Source organism: Hibiscus syriacus, unplaced genomic scaffold, assembly GCF_006381635.1.
Source record: "Hibiscus syriacus cultivar Baekdansim isolate YM2019G1 unplaced genomic scaffold, ASM638163v2 tig00110303_pilon, whole genome shotgun sequence".
In the NCBI taxonomy this organism is placed as follows: domain Eukaryota; kingdom Viridiplantae; phylum Streptophyta; class Magnoliopsida; order Malvales; family Malvaceae; genus Hibiscus; species Hibiscus syriacus.
Genome location: NW_024062672.1, coordinates 132,493 through 156,745, shown reverse-complemented (window position 1 = coordinate 156,745; position 24,253 = coordinate 132,493). Strand labels below are relative to the sequence as shown.

General features: G+C 35.7%; 1 protein-coding gene and 1 pseudogene across 1 annotated transcript; one reads left to right on the top strand and one right to left on the bottom strand.

Moving 5' to 3' along the window:
* The first annotated feature begins 16,288 nt into the window (after positions 1–16,288).
* On the top strand, positions 16,289–18,813 carry LOC120116729 (mitochondrial substrate carrier family protein B-like). The gene is made up of 8 exons (XM_039137135.1): positions 16,289–16,436; positions 16,473–16,567; positions 17,150–17,326; positions 17,410–17,559; positions 17,708–17,809; positions 17,893–17,963; positions 18,076–18,143; positions 18,245–18,813. The coding sequence occupies exons 1-8, from the start codon at positions 16,418–16,420 to the stop codon at positions 18,484–18,486; spliced, it is 924 nt and encodes a 307-aa protein (XP_038993066.1). The 5' UTR covers positions 16,289–16,417; the 3' UTR covers positions 18,487–18,813.
* A 1,124-nt stretch (positions 18,814–19,937) lies between these two features.
* Positions 19,938–23,249, bottom strand: LOC120116844 (annotated as a pseudogene).
* Between the last annotated feature and the right edge of the window lie 1,004 nt (positions 23,250–24,253).

Sequence of the window (24,253 nt, the reverse complement as noted above, 5' to 3'; positions counted from 1 at the left end):
TTTTTGATATCAGCTTAACAACCTAGATGCTTTTTTGTTAATGATTAGTAGGTGATAATTAAGGAGGAGGAGTTCAGTAAACACAAGGGGATTCGAGATTAAGCAAGCTAAAAAGAGGATGACGTGGAAGTGGAATGGAGTCAGTAATTTTTTAACTTTTAGTTAGATAAGTCGGTTTGGTCAATCCTTTTTGCATTCACTAAGGGCGTGTCGTTTTCAAATTTCCCCAAGTATGGTCGTTGGACGGTGCTCCTATCCCGGACGCAACACCTACCATTCAACTCTATTCCATACCACCTTTTTAAATCCACAATCCCATTCCATTCAATATGTTTTTTACGTTGGGAATGTGTCACTAGGGGGACATGGAACAGCTCACAGTGACAGTACTACTTGGCTGTTAAAACACAGACCGTACATTTCATCCGTCTTCCAGATCCACGTATGATATACTCGCGATCACAACTGTCGGTTTCCATGCTACCAATGCTTGATGGAGCTTTCGTGACCTTGCCTTGTAACGGAAGCGCGTGATGTTGAAATGATCGATTAAACTGGACAAGTCGGCGTGACAGACATGAACTCGTTTTGTTCCAATAATTCCCCCCATTAAAGTGAACAAAATCTCACCAAATAATTTAACTTTCACGCCTTGAAGATAATTGATTTCATATTACAGCTAGCAAATTCTTAATTAACTTCAAAAAAATAATAAGATAAGATTTTTAAAAATTGTAATCGATATAATCTAGTTTAATCCCCAAAAAAAAGTCTCAATTTTAATGATAACCAAGTCTTTGCTCTTTAAAAACGTTACTTTTAAGCAATGGATACGGAGAGTGTTCACTGTGGCTAAGCACATGCATCGCTAGCTTTTTGGTTATTCTTCCATTACGAGTTGACCGTATTCATGTGAAATCTACTGAAGGATCTAACATGCAAATTTGCACACAAGTTGACAACCAAATGAAAATGATTTGGACCCACCAAACCAAGTCCATTTCATGCTTCGGTGGAGCCAGGCCAAATTCTTTTGACCTTTTCTTGTGTATATATCTAGTAGGACGTTCATTCAAAATATGGTTACTAGTAGGTAAATGAGACACGAAATTAGCCAATATTATGTTTTTAACTACACGAGCTACAAAGAGTAATACTCGCAACTCATAACTTTACTAAATAAAAGATTAACTGAGCGGTTTTTATTTTACAAATTTCTAAATTCGTTTTTGTATAAACATGTATTTATTGATAAACAACAGGTGAGATCTTAGTTTATGATGGTAATTGGTAAATACAATAGTTATAAATTAATGATTTATGGTTCATCTATTCTTATGTGATCGAAAGTCGTGAGTGAGTTAAAGAGAAAGAAAATTATATTCATTAGTCTATACCTTGTGTTGTATTTGTTTTTTTTTATCTATATCTTAACTCTCTCGAAACTTATAGTTATCATAGGATCAATTCTTAGGTTACGTCAAATATGAGGTTGAGGCTCGAGGATTGATGTATCAAATGAAATGTAACACCTTAATTTGGTCTAACCCGAAATTTGGAGGATTAAAGTGTCACACGGAATGGAACGACGGAATGGAATGATTTAAGTGGTTGACATTTTTTTGAAAACACTTAACCAAATTTCAACATTTAAACATAATATAGAAATACCATTATAGATACCATTACAAAATACGAAGAGCTCCCAACAATAGTCTCCAAAATACATAAGTGTAGAACAAAGTTACGACTTAATAAAACAATATGGTCTATAACAATACATGCCCTCTGCAATACTCGAGACATACTCTGATAAAGGATCGAGTCTGGAAGTCCTGAAACCTATCAACGAGCTCCTTAGATGACACTTAAAAACATGCGCACAAAAACACATTACATACGCTGAGCTCACAAGCTTAGTGCCACACAAATAACCCGACTATACTACATGCATTTAACATAGTATGCGACAAGTATGGTTATGAACATTTGAATACATTCATACAACAACAAAAGTAAGCATCATTGTGGAACTCGAGGTCACCTAGCATCACGGAAACCACACCTCTAATTGCTTACTACAACACCTTTAGGCGAGATTTGGGTCACATAGCATCAACATCTCCCCTATACTTTAGGCTAGGTTCGGGTCACATCAGTACCTTGCCCGGCAAGTCTACTCCTCTAGAGTACTCGGGACATGACCTGGCCACATAGTGTCAGCACAACATCCAACTAGCATTTAAAGTGCACAAGTACTAAATTGGATATATTTGAATAATCCTTATTCTATCACACAATCGTCATACAAGTGACACAGGTGTCATCGTTGTTTCTCGAGCATCATACAAAGGCATAAGTCTTATGGAATCTTACTTCATTAAAATCTTATGGTATCACACAATTCATTAAGGTTTCCACTTGTAAGCTTATTAGAAGGTTTTCCTCACCAAATCCCTTGGTTTCGTATTTCTAATCCAAGCTAGGCTTATAGCCTAAAAATTCACGATGGTATCGATACTCCTTCTTGGGTATCGGTACACCCCTCTTGTGGTATTGATACTTCCCCAAGTATTGGTACCGAAATTTCATTTGATGTTTTAGAAAATACCTTAGTATCAATACCCCTATTGGGAGTACCGATGCTCTATACTCGATATCGATACTCCTATGAGTACCAATACTAAAATGACCTATTGGAATCTGATCAAGTCCTTGAGTATTGATAATATGCCCTTGAGTGTCGATACCACCTGAGCAATATCGATACGTCTTGAGGTGGTATTGATACTCTCCTCACAAATCCTTTGAATTTTGCCCATTCACGATGAGCAATATCGATACTATATGAACAGTACATATACCCTCTACCTAGAAAACTTCATTTCTCTTATCTAAAACTTCTCAAATCCCTCTTAAAGTGTCCCCAAGACCCCCCAAATGGTGTTTAAAGCTTATTTAGAGTTTAAGGGACATGAAAGGTCATTACTTTATGCATGAATAACAATAATTTTCCATTTTATGCTTTGAACCCCCAAATGCACCCAAATGATTCACACACTCATACAAGCATCAAAACTATACATGTTGATCTACGAGCAGTAATGAAATGTTAGGAGTGTGTTACCTTACACATAGGAGTTGTAAGAACAACCTCAAACTCACCCAAGCACATTTTTCTCTTTACCTTTCACCCACTTCCCTCAATAGAATAATGAAAATGAGTTCTCAACTCATTTATGAGCTTAAGAAAGGTAAGAACGAAATTTCTAGGGTTTGAGAATAAACTAGAGCTACTCACAAGCTTTAAAACCTAAAACCCTCCATAAACTCAACTATAACCAAACTCTAATATTAGGGGCTTAAAATTGAGTTTAGAAGATGGAGATTTCAACCCTTACCACAAGAATTTCAAACTAAGGATGGACACCCACAAAGTCTTCACATTTGAATCAAAATACAAAGAAGAAAGATGGAGAGTTTGAATGAGGAATGAGATAAATGATGAGGAAAAATAGATATGAGAGTGTTACCCTTGTTTGTATTTTTCCCCTAGTGTGACCTCACCCATTCATAAAAGAAAGTCAACCTTTGAAACTTTTAAGGGAAATTTTACAACTTTGGTTCTCCTTAGTTTAGTCCCAAATCAACAATGTCCCATTTTTACTACTATTTGGACCTATAATGAAGCCCAATCACTTTATATTTAGACAAGAGTTTCTTACATGTCTATTGAATCTATATAATTCTCTCTCGGGTCAATCAATAACTTCTAACCTATTAAATTTATATAAGAGAAAATAACCTCAGTGACCGAAAATTCCTTATAATATACGATTTTAACCAACTTTTTTACGATTTGCCAAAATGACCAACAAAATCGCAATGCGATCTCTAAATTGCAACACGATCTCTATTATCGCAATTCAGTTTCCAGATTCGCAACGCGATTTTGGCCATCGTATTGCGATTTTCGAAATCCGCGTTGCGATTTTAGATAATCGCAATGTGAATATGTAAATCGCAATGCGAATATGTAAATCGCAACGCGATAACACGTGATCGCAACGCGATTCTAACTATCACAACGCGATAATACGTGATCGTAACGCGATTCTGACTATCGCAACGAGATTCTGACTATCGCGTTGCGATAATATAAAATCGCAATGCGATTTTCAAAGCGCCATTAGTATCGCAATGCGTATTTTATTTTTAAATTCCAAACACGAATATTTACCCGTAATCGCAACTCTTAACCTAAAACCCGAGAATCGTAACGCGAAATGAATATCGCAACGACAAAATTCGCGTTGCGATTATCTCGTTGCGATAGCCATTTCGGGTTAGTTTTTTAAATTATTTTTATTTTGAAATTTTTGCATTATTATTAGGTTTTTCATATTGAAATTAATGATAAGTTTACTGGTAATCTCAATGCCTTGCGTGAGGAGGTCAGTACTTTACGCGATGACAATGGTGAATGGCGTGAGGAGGTATCTACCTTACGTGGTGAGGTAGCGGCTCTACGTGAGATGGTAGCATCGTTGCAGAATGAGGTTCATACTCTACGCAACGAGGTAAGTTTAAGATTTTTCATTTAACTTGATTTACTCATAATTTCACTTAGATTAACCATTTCACTTGGATTGCTTAGTAAATTCATTCGGTTGCTGCCAATACTGCTAAACAGTTCTAAAATAACTTAGTATTTGGCTTTGTTTTGTCTTTTGGTTGAAGTCAGTAAATACATATTTGTCTTTTGGATTGCTTAGTAAATTCATTCGGTAGTAGTTTATTCTTCAAACTTAAATTTGCAACACTGTGAAGTTAGTATTTGTCTTTGTCTTTTGGTTGAAGTAATGCAATCCATTCAAGTTTCAATTTGCAGAAGAAGAATAGTCGCAACACGAAAATGATTATCGCAACGGGATAATCGCAATGTGAAAACGACTATCGCAAAGCGGAAATGACTATCGCAACGGGATAATTGCAATGCGAAAATGACTATCGCAACGCGAATTTAGTTTCGCGTTACGATAGTCATTTCGCGTTGCGATAGTCAAATTCGCGTTGCGATAATCATTTTCGTGTTGCGATTTTAAGTTTCGTGTTGCGATTTTAAGTTTCAGAAACTATTCTTCTTCTGCAAATTGAAACTTGAATGGATTGCATTACTTCAACCAAAAGACAAAGATAAATACTAACTTCACAGTGTTGCAAATTTAAGTTTGAAGAATAAACTACTACCCTTTATGTTGTCCTTGAACATGCACTAAACCTATATGTTGTCCTTTTAAATGTTTATATAAGTGCTTACTTCCGGAATGTTATCTGATGCATTTTATGAACTATGATAAAATAATGACTTGGGTGAATACCGTGCAAGTTTGAAACATATTTGTCTTTGTTTTCACTGTTTAATATAATGTCTGTTTATTTACTGATTTTATGTATTAATTTATTTTTAACGGCCCGATAAGGTGGATGCTTTACGTTGGGTTTTTCTTGCACGACAAGGTTCATGCATCAGATGGCGTGCAAGTGCCATTAAGTCTCCGTTCACCCCAATAGTGCGAAGACTCCGTAAGAAGAAGCCCGACTCACCTGTCATCGTTCAAGAGGCCTCTCCTATCGTTTAAGAGGCCCCTATCATCCCTCAAGACTCCCCTCCCACTGTTCAAGTGGCCACTATCATCGTTGAAGAGGTCTCTCCCAATATTCTAGAGCCCGATTCACACGACATATTATATCGAATTATTGAGAAACCCCCTCCCGTGCCAGACATGATGGATGACTGTTGGCTTTCGTATAAGTTATCTGCCAGTACCATTCCGGCAGATGAAGTGGAGAGGAAAAAACTACCGGAAACAATTCTGGATAATACCCTTTGGGCTAAGACCGCAGTTGATTTTTATCTACATGAGCGAAGCCAGGGGTGTTACGCTGACATATACAAACTCAACGATGATATGCATTTGTTGATTGATCGGTCTTGGTGGGGTATGTTATTAGGGGTTGAAGACAATGGCTATTTCGATGGGGGGTAAGTCTTATATTTTTCTTCTTATATTTCATTTTGATTAATTTTTTTAAATTTATGTAATTCACTAATATATGTCTTTTTTTGTAAACAGCATATTGATGCATGGGTGTCACGTCTTCTAATAATAAGGAAAATCAAGAAAAATAAAAAAATACGCGATATACAATTATGCCGACGTCTTTTCACGTAGTTCACATGAAGAATCAACGACAGGAATTATATGTGTTGGCTAATGGACAAGCTAAACTTTATCCTGCATGGTGGGAGGTCGATAAGGTTAGTATTTATTTTTTAAATATTTTAAAGGTGTTTATAAATAAGTGCGCGATTGAATTATTACTTATGATTGTAGGTGTTTATCCCTGTTTTGGAACGTACTCATTGGCTTCTCGTCGAGCTTCAGCTTCTATCCCTGAAGACAATAGTATATGACAGCATGATAAATTACATATCATTGCTTGATTTAAGAGATATTATTAAGGGATTGAGCTCTTATTTGGCTAAATTCTTGGATGTGATTAATTATTGGACTTAATCTGGAAACAAGAAGCCAAAGAAGTTCAATATTACAGTTATCAGAGACGAGACCGCGCCACAACAAACGCAATAAGCTAGAGGGGATTGTGGTCCTCTCGTATGCATGTGCTTGGAGCATTTGACGACATGAAGTACAGAGTTTCTACCTCCCACCGATAGAGATAGAGGTGCAGTAGGCTTGTGGTTTCGGCATTTTATGGCTAGAACGATATATGCGAGACACTGCCTACATGCATCCGCATTATGAAAGTGTCCATAAACAATTGGTAAGTCAAATGCAAGTGTTGTTAAGTACCTAGAATTCAATATAATTTGTTGTTTGTTGGTTTTAGATGTGTAGAAAGTGTTGTTTGAGCAAATGTTTGGTTTCTGCAGGTTAATCCTGAAGTAAGCTGCGTGAAATTGATGTGCATAAACAACTGTCTGGGGTACACTTTTTTTTATTGTAATTGATTCTTAAAAGTCTTACTTGTTTAATTGATGAGAAAAATAATATAATAAGAGTTGATTTGTTTAATTGATGTGTAAATAATTCTTATTTGTTTAATTGATGTGTAAATAATTATTATTTGTGCTTGTTTAATTGATTAAAAGTTGATTATTGATGTGTAAATAATTCTTATTTGTGTTTGTTTAATTGATTGAAATGTAAAAGTTGATTTGTTGATTTTAATCTGCATCATATTCGCGTTGCGATAGTCTAATATACTTTGCGATTTTCTCGTTGCGATAGTCAAATTCCTGTTGCGATAATCAAATTCGCGTTGTAATAGTCAAATTCGCGTTGCGATAGTCAAATTCGCGTTGCGATAGTCATTTTCGCGTTGCGATAGTCATTTTCACATTGCGATTATCCTGTTGCGATAGTCAAATTCGCTTTGCGATAGTCATTTTCGCATTGCGATTATCCCGTTGCGATATTCAAATTCACGTTGCGATAGTCAAATGAATGTGTAATAAGTGATAACAACTGAACAAATCATAGCAATGTTCAAACTCAAGTTACTAATATACATGGGTCTAACTGAAAATGTTAAAAGTTTACACATAAAATACACATAATACAACGTTTGCATTTAAAAATCACCTAAGTTAATAGTCCCAAAAGCTGAAGCCGGTTGTGATTGGGATTTTGATTTTGATTGCGATTTTGATTGACACCATATGAGCTTTGGATTTTGATGATGACCCATATTTTGGTAGAGGAAAAGATGATTGTGATGGCACTAGTGATCCACATGTCAACCTTGTATGACCACTTTCTTTGCACCGACTACACGTCGATCTCTTCTTCTCTTCACCCTTAGACGGTATACGATCGTGACTTTTTGGTCGGCCAGGTAGCCTTCTGTCCATGGCTGGTGGCAAAACTGTTTGTAAGTCATCTGGTATGTCCCACTCATAAGGATGTGGAATAAGGTAGATAATCTCGGCATAAGTCTATCGATATACTTTTGTAGTGTAGCAATCCATAGCATATGCGCTTGAATCATCTTGGTTTAGATGAAGAGCAACTTTTATAACATGGCCACACGGATAACCAGATGTTTGCCATTTCATACAACTACACGTCTTTGCATTTAGATCGACAAGCCCATTTAAGTTATTATCCAGTACTTCAAACAAAGTGTTTGAACATGGTTCAACTCTCCATGACGTTGACTTCACAACACGTTTCGTTATCTTTTTTCAGTCCATGGTGTAACACGATGTTCCAATGTTCCTGTAAATTTAAATAAATAATACTTAGTAAATTATATGATAAGTTACGAATTTAAAGAAATAATACCTGCATGGTTTCTTTTCTTGTAGTACCACTGTTGAATAGAGGCTCAAAAAAACTCCATTAACATAGTAATGGGTAATTTCCGGGAATGATGACTTAGAGCGTTGATTGATTCTGCACTATTAGACGTCATGAAACCATATCTTGCTCCAAGTTGGTGTACTCTTGACCATCTTTCAAACCCGACATCTTCTAGTGTTTGAGCACACTGAGGCAAAACACGTCTTAAACAATTTATATGCTTATTAAAATCCACTTCCCGATAAGCTTTTACAGCCTTCCAGTATGTCCATTTGTGATTTTTTATACCAGCAGACCTTGATTTTAGATTTCTATATAAATGAACACCACAAAGTCCATGAAAAGCATCTGGGAAACACCTTCTAACAGCGTTGTCAATTGAGTTTTCCCTATCGGATATGATTGTCAGATTGCTAATAGGACCTATGCAATTCCTAAGATGCCCCATAAACCATGTCCATGAATAAGAGGTTTCAGATTTGCCAACCCCGTAAGCTATTGGTAGTATCCCATTGTTAGCATCCATGGCTACTACTAATAAGTTTACTCCAAGATATCGACCTTTTAAATGTGCTCCGTCAACTATAATAACTGGGCGCATGCAAGTAATAAACGAACGAATCTACAAAATCATATACACAAGAAATATAATCATTTAAATGTAAAATGCATGTAACTAACAAAAATGAGTCAACAAAATTATATTGATTTACTAACCGCAGTACCAATGGCGATAAACAGCAACTCAAAGCGTCCATCTCTATCTGTTTTGATATGAGTTACCGACCCAAGATTTTTCAGCTTTAAATTGTGACAATAAGCCGACAGTTGGGCAAACGATGCTTCTGGCGACCCCTTCAACAATTCCAAGGTATAACATTTGGCTCTCCAAGCTTGAGAATATGAGATACTGATCTTGAACCGAGCATTCATGTCAGTCATAATTTCATGTCCCCGATATACCCTGCTATTCAAAAACATTAACTCAGCCAGAAAACCACCCAACACCTTTTTGTTTGCCTGTCTATGGTGAGGAAAAACTTGGGTTCTTGAACATGTATGTTTATCAATAAAAGTCCTAACTTGAAACATTTCACAATCTTTTATCCTCTTTGCAATCATACGCCACATACAGTTTTTGTCAATCATACACCTTGTTTCGAAACAATCTTTGCTTGATTTGTTAACTTTTAGTTGATAGCCATCTTCCACACATTTCATATACAAAGCTATCTTCAAGTCTTCCTTTGTATCAAAACAATCATCTTTCTTGATACGAATAATTTTTGTGTAACAATCAATTGCTATTTTTACCAACTCTTCTTCCGGTATCTGAAGTAATTCTGGCATATTCCAGTTATACTCCCGTGGTATTTTCTTCGGGGACTTTTCTTCGGGGGATTTCTTCTTCTTCTTTTTCTTCTTCAGGGTTATATGAATTACAGAATGGATGTTCAACATGTTCATTCACAGTCGTAACTTCCTCCTCATTATCATCAACAACATCTTCCTCGACAGCGGTTGTTTCATCATCAAAATTCGGGTATTGACCAATATCAAAATCATTACACGTAGTGTCTGTTTATTCTTCTGAAACATCATCAAAATCCGAGTATTGACCAAGATCAAAGTCCGAGTATTGACCAAGATCAAATTTTTGAATACCGACTAGTACTCACAATTTTTTCTGTTGGCTCATCATCGTCTAACTGGTTAATACGAAAACCGGAATTTGGTGTTGAAAGTTGATTGGGATTTGGATTAGGGAAAGGTTGTGGGTTTTGAGATTGTGTTTGGTATTGGAAATGTGGTGAAACAAAATTTGCTTGGTGATGAAATTGTTGTGGAACCATTAAATTTTGAGCACCATAAACTGGGGTTGAAAAACTTAGTTGATTACTACCCGCTACTGACCCAACTTCACTACTTCTAGGTTCAACAACATACAATGTAACATCATATTACGAAACACTAATGTAAGCAATGAATCGTTCAACATCTTCATTGTCGGTTAACAAATAAACTTTACCTTTTCTTTGATAAGATAGCCTAAATCCACTTAAGGGCTCTAAATTCAATTTATTTGCAACACGTAACATTAGAGTTTCATAAGTTAACCTTTTTAATGACAGTTTTAGTTGAAGATTCATGGGTAAAGGCATATATTGTAAAACACCATGAACATTCTCCCATGACCCTCCAAAACACAAATCTATCCAAACATGATCAACATTAGATGATTTCATTATTGTAAATTAATTTACTAAACAAACGAGCTACGAAACTAAAACCTGTTGCCGGATGGGGAAGGATGTCGTTGGATATAGGAACGGATGTCGCCGGAGAGAGTGATAGATGGAGATGGAATGAGTTGCGATTTAGGGATTTAGGTTATAAGTTGATGCTGCTGCGTAATAGTTATATACTCATTTATGTTGCGAAACTAAAACCTGTTGCGAATTTAAAATTCAGTGATGCGTTAGTCAGAATCGCGTTGTGATAGTCAGAATCGCGTTGCGATCATGTATTATCGCGTTGCGATAGTCAGAATCTCGTTGCGATAGTCAGAATCGCGTTGTGATCACGTATTATCGCGTTGCGATAGTCTGAATCGCGTTGCGATCACGTATTATCGCGTTGCGATAGTCTGAATCGTGTTGTGATAGTCAGAATCGCGTTGCGATCACGTGTTATCGCGTTGCGATTTACATATTCGCATTGCGATTTACATATTCACATTGCGATTATCTAAAATCGCAACGCGGATTTCAAAAATCGCAATGCGATGGTCAAAATCGCGTTGCGAATCTGGAAACTGAATTGCGATAATGGAGATCGCGTTGCGATTTAGAGATCGCATTGTGATTTTGTTGGTCATTTTGACAAATCGTAAAAAAGTTGGTTAAAATCGTATATTATAAAGAATTTTCGGCCACTGAGATTATTTTCTATTTATATAATTCTCTTTCGGGTCAATCCATAAATTTTAACTTGGGAATCGGGGCATTACATCAGGTTATATTCTTTAAGTTCTCGATAAGAGGTAGGGTTCCTATTTATTATTCATGTGCTTTTAGGCTTTTTGACAATAAGCGAAATAGTGAAACACTTGTACCCACTGCTATAAAGTGACGAATTATGTTTTTCTTTGTTTTAGTATTTATGGTATTCTATTTTGTTCATTTTTTAATTATGTTTTGCTTCTTAGCACCAATCTAGCAATGGAGTTTTGGGAGTATCATTATATATATGTATAAACGGAGGCAACAGACCATGATGGACTTTGACAATTCAACATTTTTTTTTATTTAAGTAGAGAGTTTCAAATTTATCTCACTAGCTGATAACCTACAAGGATTATCTCTATATTCTTTGATTTATTATATGTTATATTTATCTTCCTTATTTATATCGTATTTCTTTGAGAATTTATAATTACCCTAAGATCAATTTTTAGATTAGATCAAATGAAAATTTGAGACTTAAAATATATAATTTTTATTCTTCATATCGTTAATAAATAATATAATTTTCATGTTTTTCTAGAAGACTTAAATCTAACTCATACGCACCTGTAGAATATGCTGTTTGAATTTGAGTTATCTAATAAATGAATTTTTTAATAACCAAGACCATATTAAAAATTTCTCAGTGTTTTCTAAATTTCTCATAATGAATGGAATTGTAGAGCCATCTTAAATTTAATAAATTAGACTCGGAGGATGATTTTGGAAGACAATAGTACTCTAAAGTCTTTGTTTATTAGAAAGAAATTGTGTGAAAGCAACCAAACCTTTTAACTTTTTGAAATAATTGGCATTGAAATATAAAGCTGATTAATTAATAAGAAATATATATATATATATATACGCACATGAAAAACAATTAGTACTGTAAGAATGAGGCGTGCACATTTTATCATTTCATAATTGAGACGTAGCACTAGTAGCTATCACGTTTTGGTATAATTGATTCTTTCTTCTAAATGACAATATTATTTAAACATTAAGGGCTAAATGCATAATTACACCAATTTCTTTGACTGCCACATCAACATTCCCGTTAATTATAAACAATTAGTGGTTTGATTGAACACATTTAAATAGCTAAGTGGTCTGATTGACAAAATTAAAAGATCAATGGCAAAAGTAAAAGGACTACATAGATGAGTTTTCAATAGTGTAACGCCCCGGATCATGTGTTAGTAGTTCAGGTCAACCCGAAGCCTAAAGTTGAGCCCAATTAGACCTTATAAAATAGTTGGACCCAGTTTAGTGTTTTTGGGCTTGAGTTGGGCCTAAGAGTTAATTGGTAAAAGATGAATGTCTTATGAATTAGAAAATAAAGGAACTAAAAGTGCAATTTACCCAATTCTTAATTCAAAAGTTGAAAACTCCACTATTTTATGAGATATACGGGAACAACTCCCCATTTTCCCACCAAACACTCATTTTCTTCTTCCATCTTTTCTCTTTTCTTCTCCCATCTTCAAGTTGAAGGATTTGAGACTTCAAGTTTAGTTTGGATCAAGCAAAGGTAAGATTATTAACCGTCGCCCTTCAAGCTTCATTTTAAGCTCCATTTCACTAATTTTTATCCATAGAGAAAAATGAGTTTTTAGAGAGTTTGAGAATATATGGATTCTAGATATGTTTTGGATTATAAGGAGTTATTTAGAATGTATCCAACCTATAGATAGATTAGTAATCCATTTTCTTACCTTGTTTAGTGAAGGAAGTGGGAGAGAGTTCCAAACCAAAAGACAAAATAAAGTTGAGCATTGGTTGAGTTGATGAGGGTTGTAGCCACCAAAGAAGCAAGGTAACACATTTACAACTCTTCTATACTCTTAGTGAGTCATTAGAAGTTCAAAATAGTTTAAATGGTTGAGTTGAGCATTGGAAGCATTTTCATAGTGAAATTCTTGTTTTAGAGTTATAAATGTGTTTAAAGCTTCTATTATGACCCTTATTGATTCAATAAAACTTTAAGCATGTTTGGGGACATCACTAAGGTCTTTAGGTTTGAAATATAGAATTTTTAGTATGTGTGTGATGACTTATGTAGGCAGAGTATCGATATTATGTATCAATGCTTGTTCTTTGTTTTGGGCAAATTCGTGTATTTTCGGGAAAAAGTATCGATACTCTTTTAAGAGTATCGAAACTTTGGGTCATAGTTTCGAAACTTCCATAAAGTTTCAAAACTTGGCAGAACAGAATGTTTAAAAGTATCGATACTTATATGAAGTATTGAAGCTTTTGCAGCATATCGATACTTTCAGTCTGTTTTGGGCAAAAATGTAAGTTTTTAAGGGAATTAGACTCGAGGTATCCAACACTTCATTTTTTCATAAAATAAGAATGCAAATGAGAATATTAATGATATTAATTACACTTAGAAACAAGATTTATTAGGATGACATAAAAATAGCCTTGGATGATGCTCGGGAAACGACCAAGACACCCGAGTTCCTTTAGAAAATGCTAGCATTATCGAAAGTATAGATTCAGTCCAAATATATCCTTAGGTAGGGTCGAGGCTCTTCTGAATAACTATGTTTGTTGCTGCCTTAACACTCTTTAGAAGAAAGGGTGGGTTAGTCAGGGGTATAGTTTTCGATGCAGAGAATTTCGGGGGCCGTATCCAGGGTAGACTAGAGGGGTGTGTGAACTCCGAGATGCATAACCCTCAGCCGCACCATGATATCTACCATAGCGTAGAGAGTGAGTATTCGAGAATATTCACTAGAGCAGTTTTAAAGCATACTAGCTTGGGCACAAGATCCAATACTCAAGGAGTGGGCTAGTAGAACATAATAGATAGTATAATAGATATCAATAGACTTGATAGCTTGAGCATGTCATGAACATTTTTAGTATGACTTAGTTGTTAGTGTGGCACTAGGCCAGTTAGCTCAACGTTTGGAATTTGTTTCCTTACGCAGGTTAGACAAGCAGTCCGAGGACTTTTTGGGACCAACAGTCACCAGACCCAGTTAGTGCAGAGTACGTCTCAGGTCATCTTTATAGAGGACATGCATACCTGTGAACCCTTCGTATATTTTTGTATGGGTCGTTTTTGAGCGATGGTCTGTATGATTTGAAATAATATTTTTGGGAGCTCCTGATGTAAATCATTTTATTTAAATTGTGGTTGATTTATTTTAGCATGATTGTTTACAATGGTCATTTTTAAAGTGGAAAAATTTAAAAGAAAATTTTGGTTAATCACTCCGGTGGTTTCGTGTAGCATTCTGATCGGTTGATTGTGCGTCGTACCGGTTTAAGGTGTTACAAATAGTATAGTTTACCCTTTAAAATAATCTATCAATATATCAAATAATTACAGCCGTAAGCTTAGATAATATAAATTAAATACACTTTTTAAACTAATTATTTGTTACATTACTTGATTTTTTCTGCAAACAATTTTAATCCATGTTTTAGACTTTGATTAATATTTAAATAAATGAATAAGATATATGACAATAGATTGAGATTGGAGAAAAGTCCAGTATTAATATATCAAATAAGAATTTATTATATATATTAAGAATAAAAACTAAGAAATGTAAATAAATCAAGCTTTTTTTTTTAATGTGGGTTGAATACTTGATATAAATCTTTTATCATCCTTATGCAATTTATAACATAAATATGAGGAGCGTTGGACATTGCAAATACAGATGATAGGTTAGGCATCTAATCATGTTTAAATTTGGTAATAATCAAGGTTGGTGAAGGCTCGTTAAGATGTGGATTGATGTAAAGCCCAAATAATCATTAGGCTTTTCAAGTTTTAGTTTAGGGGGGGAATACAGTCTGGTCCGTTCCATGAAGATCGTGTACTAGGCTAGGCTCTGCCTTTCCTTGCATTCCGTGGCTACAATTTGAATTAGGGACGCAAGTAACTTGTTTTTATAAATCATATGCACTCTAATCTGATAGTTATTGAAATTGACTGAGTCACCTTAATCATAAAATAGGACTATTTTAGAAGATTCGAGTAGTTAGTTATGTATGCAAGATTCATACATATTGTCAATAACTAAAAAGATTCTGAATAAATAGTATCTTGTAATCATCTTATATTATTTTTTAAAAAATCAATTATTATTGATTATAGTTTGAGTTATTATAATCATCCTATATTATTTAAAAAATATTATCTATTTTATCGATTATACTCATTCTAAAATTATATTTATATTCTTTTCAAATAAAATTTTTATATTATTAATATTCTAAATTATATTTATGAATGTGTCACATGCCAAACCATTGGGTTGATTGTTAATACCATTAGATGGTACGAAGTTTACCCAAATCCGCGTAAAATTGGTCTAATGGAATTTTGGGTTCATTGTAAATTTCCACGCGGTGAACGTGGAGAACGTGCATGCAATTCATCTCTTCCTGGAATTTAATTTCTTATTAAATTAAATATTTACTATTTTTCAAATATATTATTGAATATTTGGTTGAATATAAATTGTTTTATAAAAAAATTACTGTCTTGTTATAGTATTAATTTTAGAAAATGTTATAACTTATCAGTTAAAATTACTTAAACGACTTAACTGATTTAACTTTTTAATATAAAGGCTTAATTAATTTAATTTTTCGATTTAAAAGTATGATTGAGTGTAAAAAATCAAAAATTTAATTCATGTATTTTCAAAAATTTTGAGCGCTTCATGCACATTTAAGCCTATTATAAAAGCAAATATGTAAAGTTACTTACAAAGACAAAATATCAAATGTTAGCACAATAGAGGGACTGAAACCAGACTTTGACCAAAATAAAAAAGTATATTCCAAAGCTAAATACCCAGCTCCCAAAGTTGCCTTCAACCGCCCAAAAAACCCACCAATTAGGGTTTCTTCAGTTTTCTTTTACTTCAAACTTGACCAAACTCAACAAATGAATACCTATTTCCCTTGAAACTTCCCACTTCCTTCTTTTAAACCATGAGATATCAAATGAACCCCCAAACCCCCCATTTTCTGTTTTAATGAGATATTATGAATATGGAGGCAAGAGTTGGACATTCTTCAAAGCAGGGGTTGCCTCCGCATATTGGAACTGTTCAACAGCTTCTCGCCGGTGGTATTGCTGGTGCTTTTGGCAAGACCTGTACCGCTCCCCTTTCTCGTCTAACCATCTTATTTCAGGTATGGTTTTACCGTTGCTTCTTGTGTTTATCAGAAAAATGAAATGTTAATTTCTTTTTTTTTGTTGGTAATTTGATCTGGGTATTTCGTGATTTTATATGTTTTCGATTAGGTATACCTGGGTTGGGATTAGGATTATTTTGTGAGATCTTTTTTAAAGTAAAATTTGTTGTGAAGTGTATTTTAAGTTGTGGGTAGACCTGCCGATTTTAATCCAAGCCCCGAAACTTGACCTGTTTTACCTGATTTCGAACTAGCTTCAACTCAATTTAATCCCAAAAAACAACTCAAATCGAATCTGAAAAGTAGCGAAATGTCTTGAAATAACTTGCACTAAAAATCCAACCAGTAATTTTTAATGATCCGAACCCGAAAATTTAAAAATTCGAATTGACCCTATTTAAAACCAACTCAATTCATGTGTACATCGAGCATGAAATAACATAGTTGTAGTTGCAGCTTAATGATTTTGAATTATATAATTCAGAATGCCGGTCCTGAGTTTAATACGCCAGGCTGTTACATTAAGCATTCAAATACCTTCTACCTTAACTGTTGAAAGATGATCACATATTTTTTCAGGTGCAAGGAATGCACCCGGATGTATCATCAATGAGCAAGGCTAGCATATGGCGCGAGGCTTCACGAATAATTAATGAAGAAGGTTTTAGAGCATTTTGGAAAGGCAATCTGGTTACCATTGCTCATCGACTTCCGTATTCTGCCGTCAGCTTCTATGCCCATGAACACTACAAGAATGTATGCTCTCTCTCTTTATAGCATGCTTTGTTTTCAAGTTCCCAACAGGATTTTTCATTTCATTCTTTCATTTCTTTTTGCAGTTGTTGCAGTCTATTCTTGGTCTGGAAAATGAAGGGAAAAATGCTAGTTCTGATCTTTGTGTGCACTTTGTGGGTGGTGGGTTAGCTGGAATGACTGCTGCCTCAGCTACATATCCTTTGGATCTTGTAAGGACACGACTTGCAGCACAGGTAATTTCAGTAATATATGGGTGATTAATGCAGTTGCATTGCATAGCCTTCAAACACGGTTCACATATAGTCTACTGCTCCACGTTTATGCATACAGTTTCTGTTTTTGTTCCTACTCTCATTTCAATCATTCTTCTGAATTTTGCAGAGAAATTCAATATACTACAGAGGCATTTGGCATGCTTTTCATACTATTTGTAGGGAAGAGGGATTTTTGGGCTTGTATAAAGGACTTAGAGCAACACTATTGGTATATGAATTGTTCTTCTTGAATTCTTTATTTTCCTATCACATTGTCTGTAACTGCTCATGAAATGCTATATTCAATGCCAGGGTGTTGGACCAAGTTTGGCAATAAGCTTTTCGGTTTATGAGTCTTTGAGATCTTATTGGCAGTTGCAAAGGTAAAAGTTCTTATTGGTTTAGATTTATTGAAAGCATGCCTTCTTTTCTGCTGTCTCTTCTTGGTGCCTTTAAGCTGTAAATTGTTTTGAAATTTCTGTCACTTTACATCAGGCCCAGTGATTCCAAAATCATGGTTAGTCTTGCCTGTGGCAGTCTCTCGGGCATTGCATCATCAACAGGTTAATAATCTGCAACCCTGCTCTTTGCTTTGACTCTCAATTATTTAGAAGCTGCTTCTGATCTCTTCGCGATTTGTTTTTTCTTCGTGGATGATTTGCAGCGACATTTCCTGTCGATCTCGTGAGGAGACGTATGCAACTGGAAGGGGCTGCCGGACGAGCCTGTGTTTACAAAACTGGGTTGTTTGGGACTTTCAGGCACATAATCCAGTCTGAAGGCCTTCGTGGCTTGTACAGAGGGATTCTGCCCGAGTACTACAAGGTGGTTCCTGGTGTGGGCATAATCTTCATGACCCATGAGACTTTGAAGATGCTTCTATCAAGCAACCCTATAAGTTATTAGCATCATCTCAGACTCCCACTTTTTGGCAGGGTAAAAGGAAATTAGGGTTAAAAAGGGAAAGAAGTCGGTTAAATTAGGTCAAGATATTGTCCTGTGGTTCTGCTAACTGAGAAACACTGGTGGTAGGTTTTGCTTTTGTTGCCATGAATAGAAGTACATCATTGTGTAGCTCCAACATGCTTAGGCCTTAACGTCCATAGAATTAGCACTTATAGATGATTTTTATTCCACTTGTTTGTAACCTGCCTCCATTCAGGTCGGACGGGCTGCCATTTTTCAATTCTTTTGTATTTGAAGCGATATTTAATTACAAATGATGGTTATTGACCAGAAAGCTTTGTTATATGGAAAATGACTGTTCGTTGAGGGCATCAACTTTTGCCCATTGCAGAAACCAAGTTCTTTTCAGTTTTTATATATGGTCATTGTTAAAAGATCAGCCTTGATGTTTTCCTTGGCCCTGAGAGTTGTCCCCTTCTCTATGCTTCAGTAAATGACCTCGGGATTGTCCTGGAACAACATCGGTAGTGATGTTAGGAGCCAGTGGGCTACTCCATGGTTGTCTTTTGTCAGCGGTACGACATTTGACCGTTGTACTTGCTTGTGATGTTTCTTTTTCAGCAAAGCTCACTTCGGCCATGATGAATTGACACCTTCACTCCGGAGTCTTGTTGGTTTTGAATTTTGTGGGAACTTTTGGACTCTTTGCATCATATCTGCCTCTTGTGGCTGGTGGCCACTTGTAGACGGCTATGGTTCCACACGGACGACATTTTTGGTTGGTACTATGATTGTTTTGGGCACTTTTTTCTTTGGGCTTTGTTATAGTATGTCCTCTTCTCCCTCTTCCCCCCATCACGGAGGCGGCAGCGGCTCGTTTGTTGAGGTTTGAGGAGTTTTGGCTGGTTTGTGCTTTAAGGCTTTTATAATACCTTTGAATTTCTTGAGCCTTTTACCTGGCTTTTTTATGGAATCAAATATATTGAGAAAACCGGAATACTTACAATTTTCCCTTTTTGGGTACACCGAAATACTTGCAATCAAATTATATTCATATTTAAGAGTTAATATTAAACCCTAATAAATGGTCAATGTCAATCTCCTTAAATGATTTAAGTTCCAATAATTGTCTACAAATGTGCATCAGTTCGGTATCGTTCTAACTTTTGCTTCTTTCAGCATATTAGCAGAAGAAAAAAAGTGCCAAGTAGAAAACAATAGCACAGCTAAAGATTTTATTTTATTTATATGTATATATATATATATATATATATATATTTAATCGCAGAAATGAGAATATTACAACATCCAAACGGGATACAGTTGACCCATTAACACCTCAGTTCCCCTTTTATCAAAGAATGACTGTACAAATAGATATTTTTACACAATGCCACAGAGCAAGCTATCAGGATCACAAGTTCAACAAAAAGGCAAAAAATGTTAAGACTCTATGGCAGATTCTTGTTCTTGAGAAGTGCCATCCTTTGGGATCTTGAGTAACCTTGCCTGTTTCTAAGAAAACCGATGTAAGTTCGATGTCTATACCGGTCCGAGTTTGTGAGGGAAAATGGAGGGCTCAAAATGAGGGATGGTGCTTCGACTAGAAGGAACACTAATAAATACACTGCCTTTGAGTACAGAATTGCTGCACTTTCCATTTCACCCATGAGCTCATCGACCTGGAAAGATATATGCAGGGTAAGTTTCCTTCAATTGTTGACTTTCATGATGAATAAATATAAAACTTCATTTGTAAAAGATCTCTGCTCGATCTATTATCCTATTTCTTGTTCTTTTCACTTCATTTGAATGGGACAAGACAATGCCTAGTCAATTAGACTGACAGATGAATACAGTTTAGGCTATTGCATGATATGAAAGTTAGAAGGAAAAGACTCACTCCTCTACGTCTTCCCAAAGCAAGCGCAGCCTGAAATATCGTCTCCATCGCATCAGGCATCTCTGTACTTCCTGCAACCGTGACAATAAAATGCTATTTAGACTCTAAAACTTTTTACAATGAGCAAAAACGGAATGGCTTTGTTTTCATGCACATCAGCAATAACTGAAATGACTCTTGGGCAATTTCAGAAGTGGGGCAACAAATATTGATACAGGGAGTGATAATTATCAAAAGGCAAAACAGGCCCAATAGCCTTCGCAAGTTCCTCGGCATTCTCAACTTCCCGGAGAAATTCCCTCTCTATCTCTGAGGATACATATTCTGTACATTCTTCCGTATCAGATGTTCCATGCTTCTTGCTGGCACTTCTCAATCTGTTTGTCTCTTCGCTTGGACGTCCTTCCATGGCTGATGCAGCCTGTGTATGGCATATATGCAATGCTTGCTTCCATATTGCAAGAATCACAAGCTGGATTGAGAATGCTTCGAGATGCCCATCTGTCTGGGTCTATAAAAGAACCATGGTAATGTTACAATATAAAACATCCTCAATAAACTTCATGAAAGCAAAGAAAATACCAAGTGAACCTAGCTAGCAAAATCTGCTCCACAAGCAACAGCGATTATAATTAGGAGTGGCATTGAGTCATATCATTTAAATATCTACTATTGCACGAACCTTACCGACCCAAAAGTCACATATGGAGCAGCAGAAAAGAGCAGTAGGTAGAAAATCTAAATGTTGAAGCTGTTTACACTGGCAACTTCAACCATAAAATATTTGCCTCTCATACTACAATCTAGTAATTTTCAATGAGATCACTCATTGTGTAAGCAAATACGGTCAACAACATATATTAACACATCATGCAAAGGCCCATTCAAGAGAGCCAATCAAATGTTCCAGCATACCAAGATGTGTACAAATGAGACATTTATTGGTTAAATGGCAGCCAAACATGCAGGCGTGGGAGAAGGTACTAAAAGAGAGAACTAGTATGATATTCTACCATGCATAACACTCATAGTAGGTATACTATGGACTAACCTTTTCAAGCACTAATTCTGTAATTGCAGATGCGCACTGCTGTAATGATTTTATCCTTGTCGTGCAATGTGATGATGGCTGTTCCAGAGCATCCCCAATATCCAAGGATCCTGGAGAAGTCTCAGGGGAAGAGCTCTGACTTTCCAAGCTTCCTACATGATAGACGTTAATATTGGTTGCCCCAACAATAAGCACAGGAGCTGTTGATGTGGTGTCACTCGTAAAGAGAATCAGAGGTGGACTCTCTGGTTTGTATGGAATATGGTTTGGGTTGGAAGTGCTAGATGAAGAGGATGACACATCAATGGGAGGTCCAGATACAAGAACATAATCTTGGTCGATTAACTCCAGCGCATCCCCAACTATGGAAGCAATGCAAGAGTATGACATGTTATTCAAAGTATGACAATTGCTCATGCCATGTATACTTTATTTAAAGGATTAGAAGATTGTTCTCTAGTATCTTTTGTTTCGGGAGAAAATCCATGAGGATATTTCCTGAAGACCTCTTCTTTCCAAAGGAAGGGCTCCCTTCAGGACCACTTGAATCATCATCCAGAAAGAAAGGAAGACAGTCCTCTTGAAAGCTTTCATCAGTATTCCTTCCAGGACTGCTTTCGAAAAAAGAATAACCAGTTCTTGAAATTCTCTGCCTCTCTGAAAATACAGTAATGGATCATTAATTCATATTTAGGGAACTGAAGGATGATGTACATCAAGACAAGTTGATGGGAACAATCATTTCCTTATTTACCTCAATGGTTCATTTGGTTGGCCCTGAGAAAGAAATGGGTGATTAAAGAACTCTTCAAATGTTAAACGTTCCACTGCAAATGCAAGGAAAAAAGACACCATGAATGAGGCAAAACATATAAATAAGAATTGCTCGGCACAGTTTATTCTTATAGCATTACTAAATGAAACATGACTCTTATGGTACTCTTTGCTCCATATCTTCATGGATCAGCTAAAGCTTTATCTTAGGATCATCCTTTTTCATTGATCTAAGCATTTAGAGGCTGTTAGATTAGAATAATTCTTGTAAGTTGAAAACTGAATAAACAAATAGGAAGATAAAGGCATTCGCCCAAAATTGCAAGCCAAAAGGATAAGAACTGTAGGTACAAACTACACAATTCTAGTTGAGGTTGAAGCCTATGAATTAAAGTGTTCTTCCACGTACTCTAATTTTGGACCCCTCACGTCCTAGAATTAAGTAAGCACCTAATAGTGAAATTGAGGTTATGTTCTCTAATATGTCAGCAGATAATTCAATTGTACATGTCAGAGATTTGTATTTAATGTCTACATTTGTGAAATACCTGGATTACGGCGCAGCAGTCTTAGACATAAATCTTTGCAATCAGCAGTCAAATAATTGTTTTCCACAGGGAAAAGCAACTCAGTTGATTTCATAATATTCTGGAGTAACTGCATAAGACAAGATACGAAAAATAGATTGACAAAACTGCAAATGCACCAAAAGGATCACCAGTCCAACTCAGGTGAACAATTGTAAGTCTAAACTTAGAATTTTTTAGAAACCCAGGGACTACTTTACACAAAGAGAAAGTTCATTAAACCTGAATTTGATTGTTTCCAGTGAAAGGAGTTTTCCCAATAACAAGCTGAAATAAAATAGCCCCAACACTCCAAAGATCTGCCTGTGTATTAAAGTCAAACTTAGCAGGCAATAATTTCAGGTAGAACAAGAAGAGGAAAGAGGAGCCATGGGAGGGGAGTAACTATCACCTTTGCATCATACTTCTACAGTTGCATTATCTCAGGAGCCATGTAAAGCGGTGAACTACATAATGTTTCGGCAAGCCCCCTAGGTTGCAGAGATCTGACAGAACAAAAGTGCTATGTTGTAATCATCGACTATGCATGAAAATTTCATTAGAAAAATGATTTCCAGAGCACTGTTTCCACGAAATTAAAATCTTTTCCATCTTCTTTCCCCTATCATACTTAGGGTTATATAAACAAATGAACATTTTAATTGCATAAATGATAATAGACAATAGGGTAAAGTATAAAAATGATCCCTCGACTATATGGTACTGCTTTGTTGAGTCTCCGTCTATTAAAAGTTACAAAATAGTCTCCCGCTATAGGGCGTTGCTTTGTTGAATCTCGACCATTAAAAGTTATAAAATATTCACTTGACTATTCATATGTTCCAAATTTATCTTCCAAAAATCTCAAATGATTATCACATCCCAGTCAACGTGTTAACATCCAGCTTAGACTACTGTCAATTTTTAACGGAAAATGACGAGTTTGGAACATATGAATAGTCGGGTGATCATTTTGTAACTTTTAATAGTAGAGGGACTCAACAAAGCAATTCCTATAATTGGAAGATCATTTTGTAACTTCTAATAATCTGAGGACTCAACAAAGTAGTGCTCTATAGTATAGGGACCATTTGTGTAGTTTACCCTAGATAATAAGTGTGAATAACTTCACTCGCTTATTCCAATTACATAGGAGATAGGACCATTTGCTGCTACATTTATTTCTGCAATTATTTCCAAACTTCTCTCTTTTTTGGCAAAAATCCAAAGGATATCTCTTGCAATCAAGGGCAGGGTACAAAATGTTACAAGAATGAGAGGGAAGATCTAAATTTAGTACACATATCATGTTTTGAAGCCAGGGTTTTCATTCTTCACTATATTAAGCACAAATCACAAAGTTACTTGTTACACCCAAAGATTACATCTCTTTTAAATTTGAGAAAAGAAACCATTTCCAGGACATTTAAAGCTAGAGAAGCACATAAACTGAACCAAAGAATGGATGGTCTC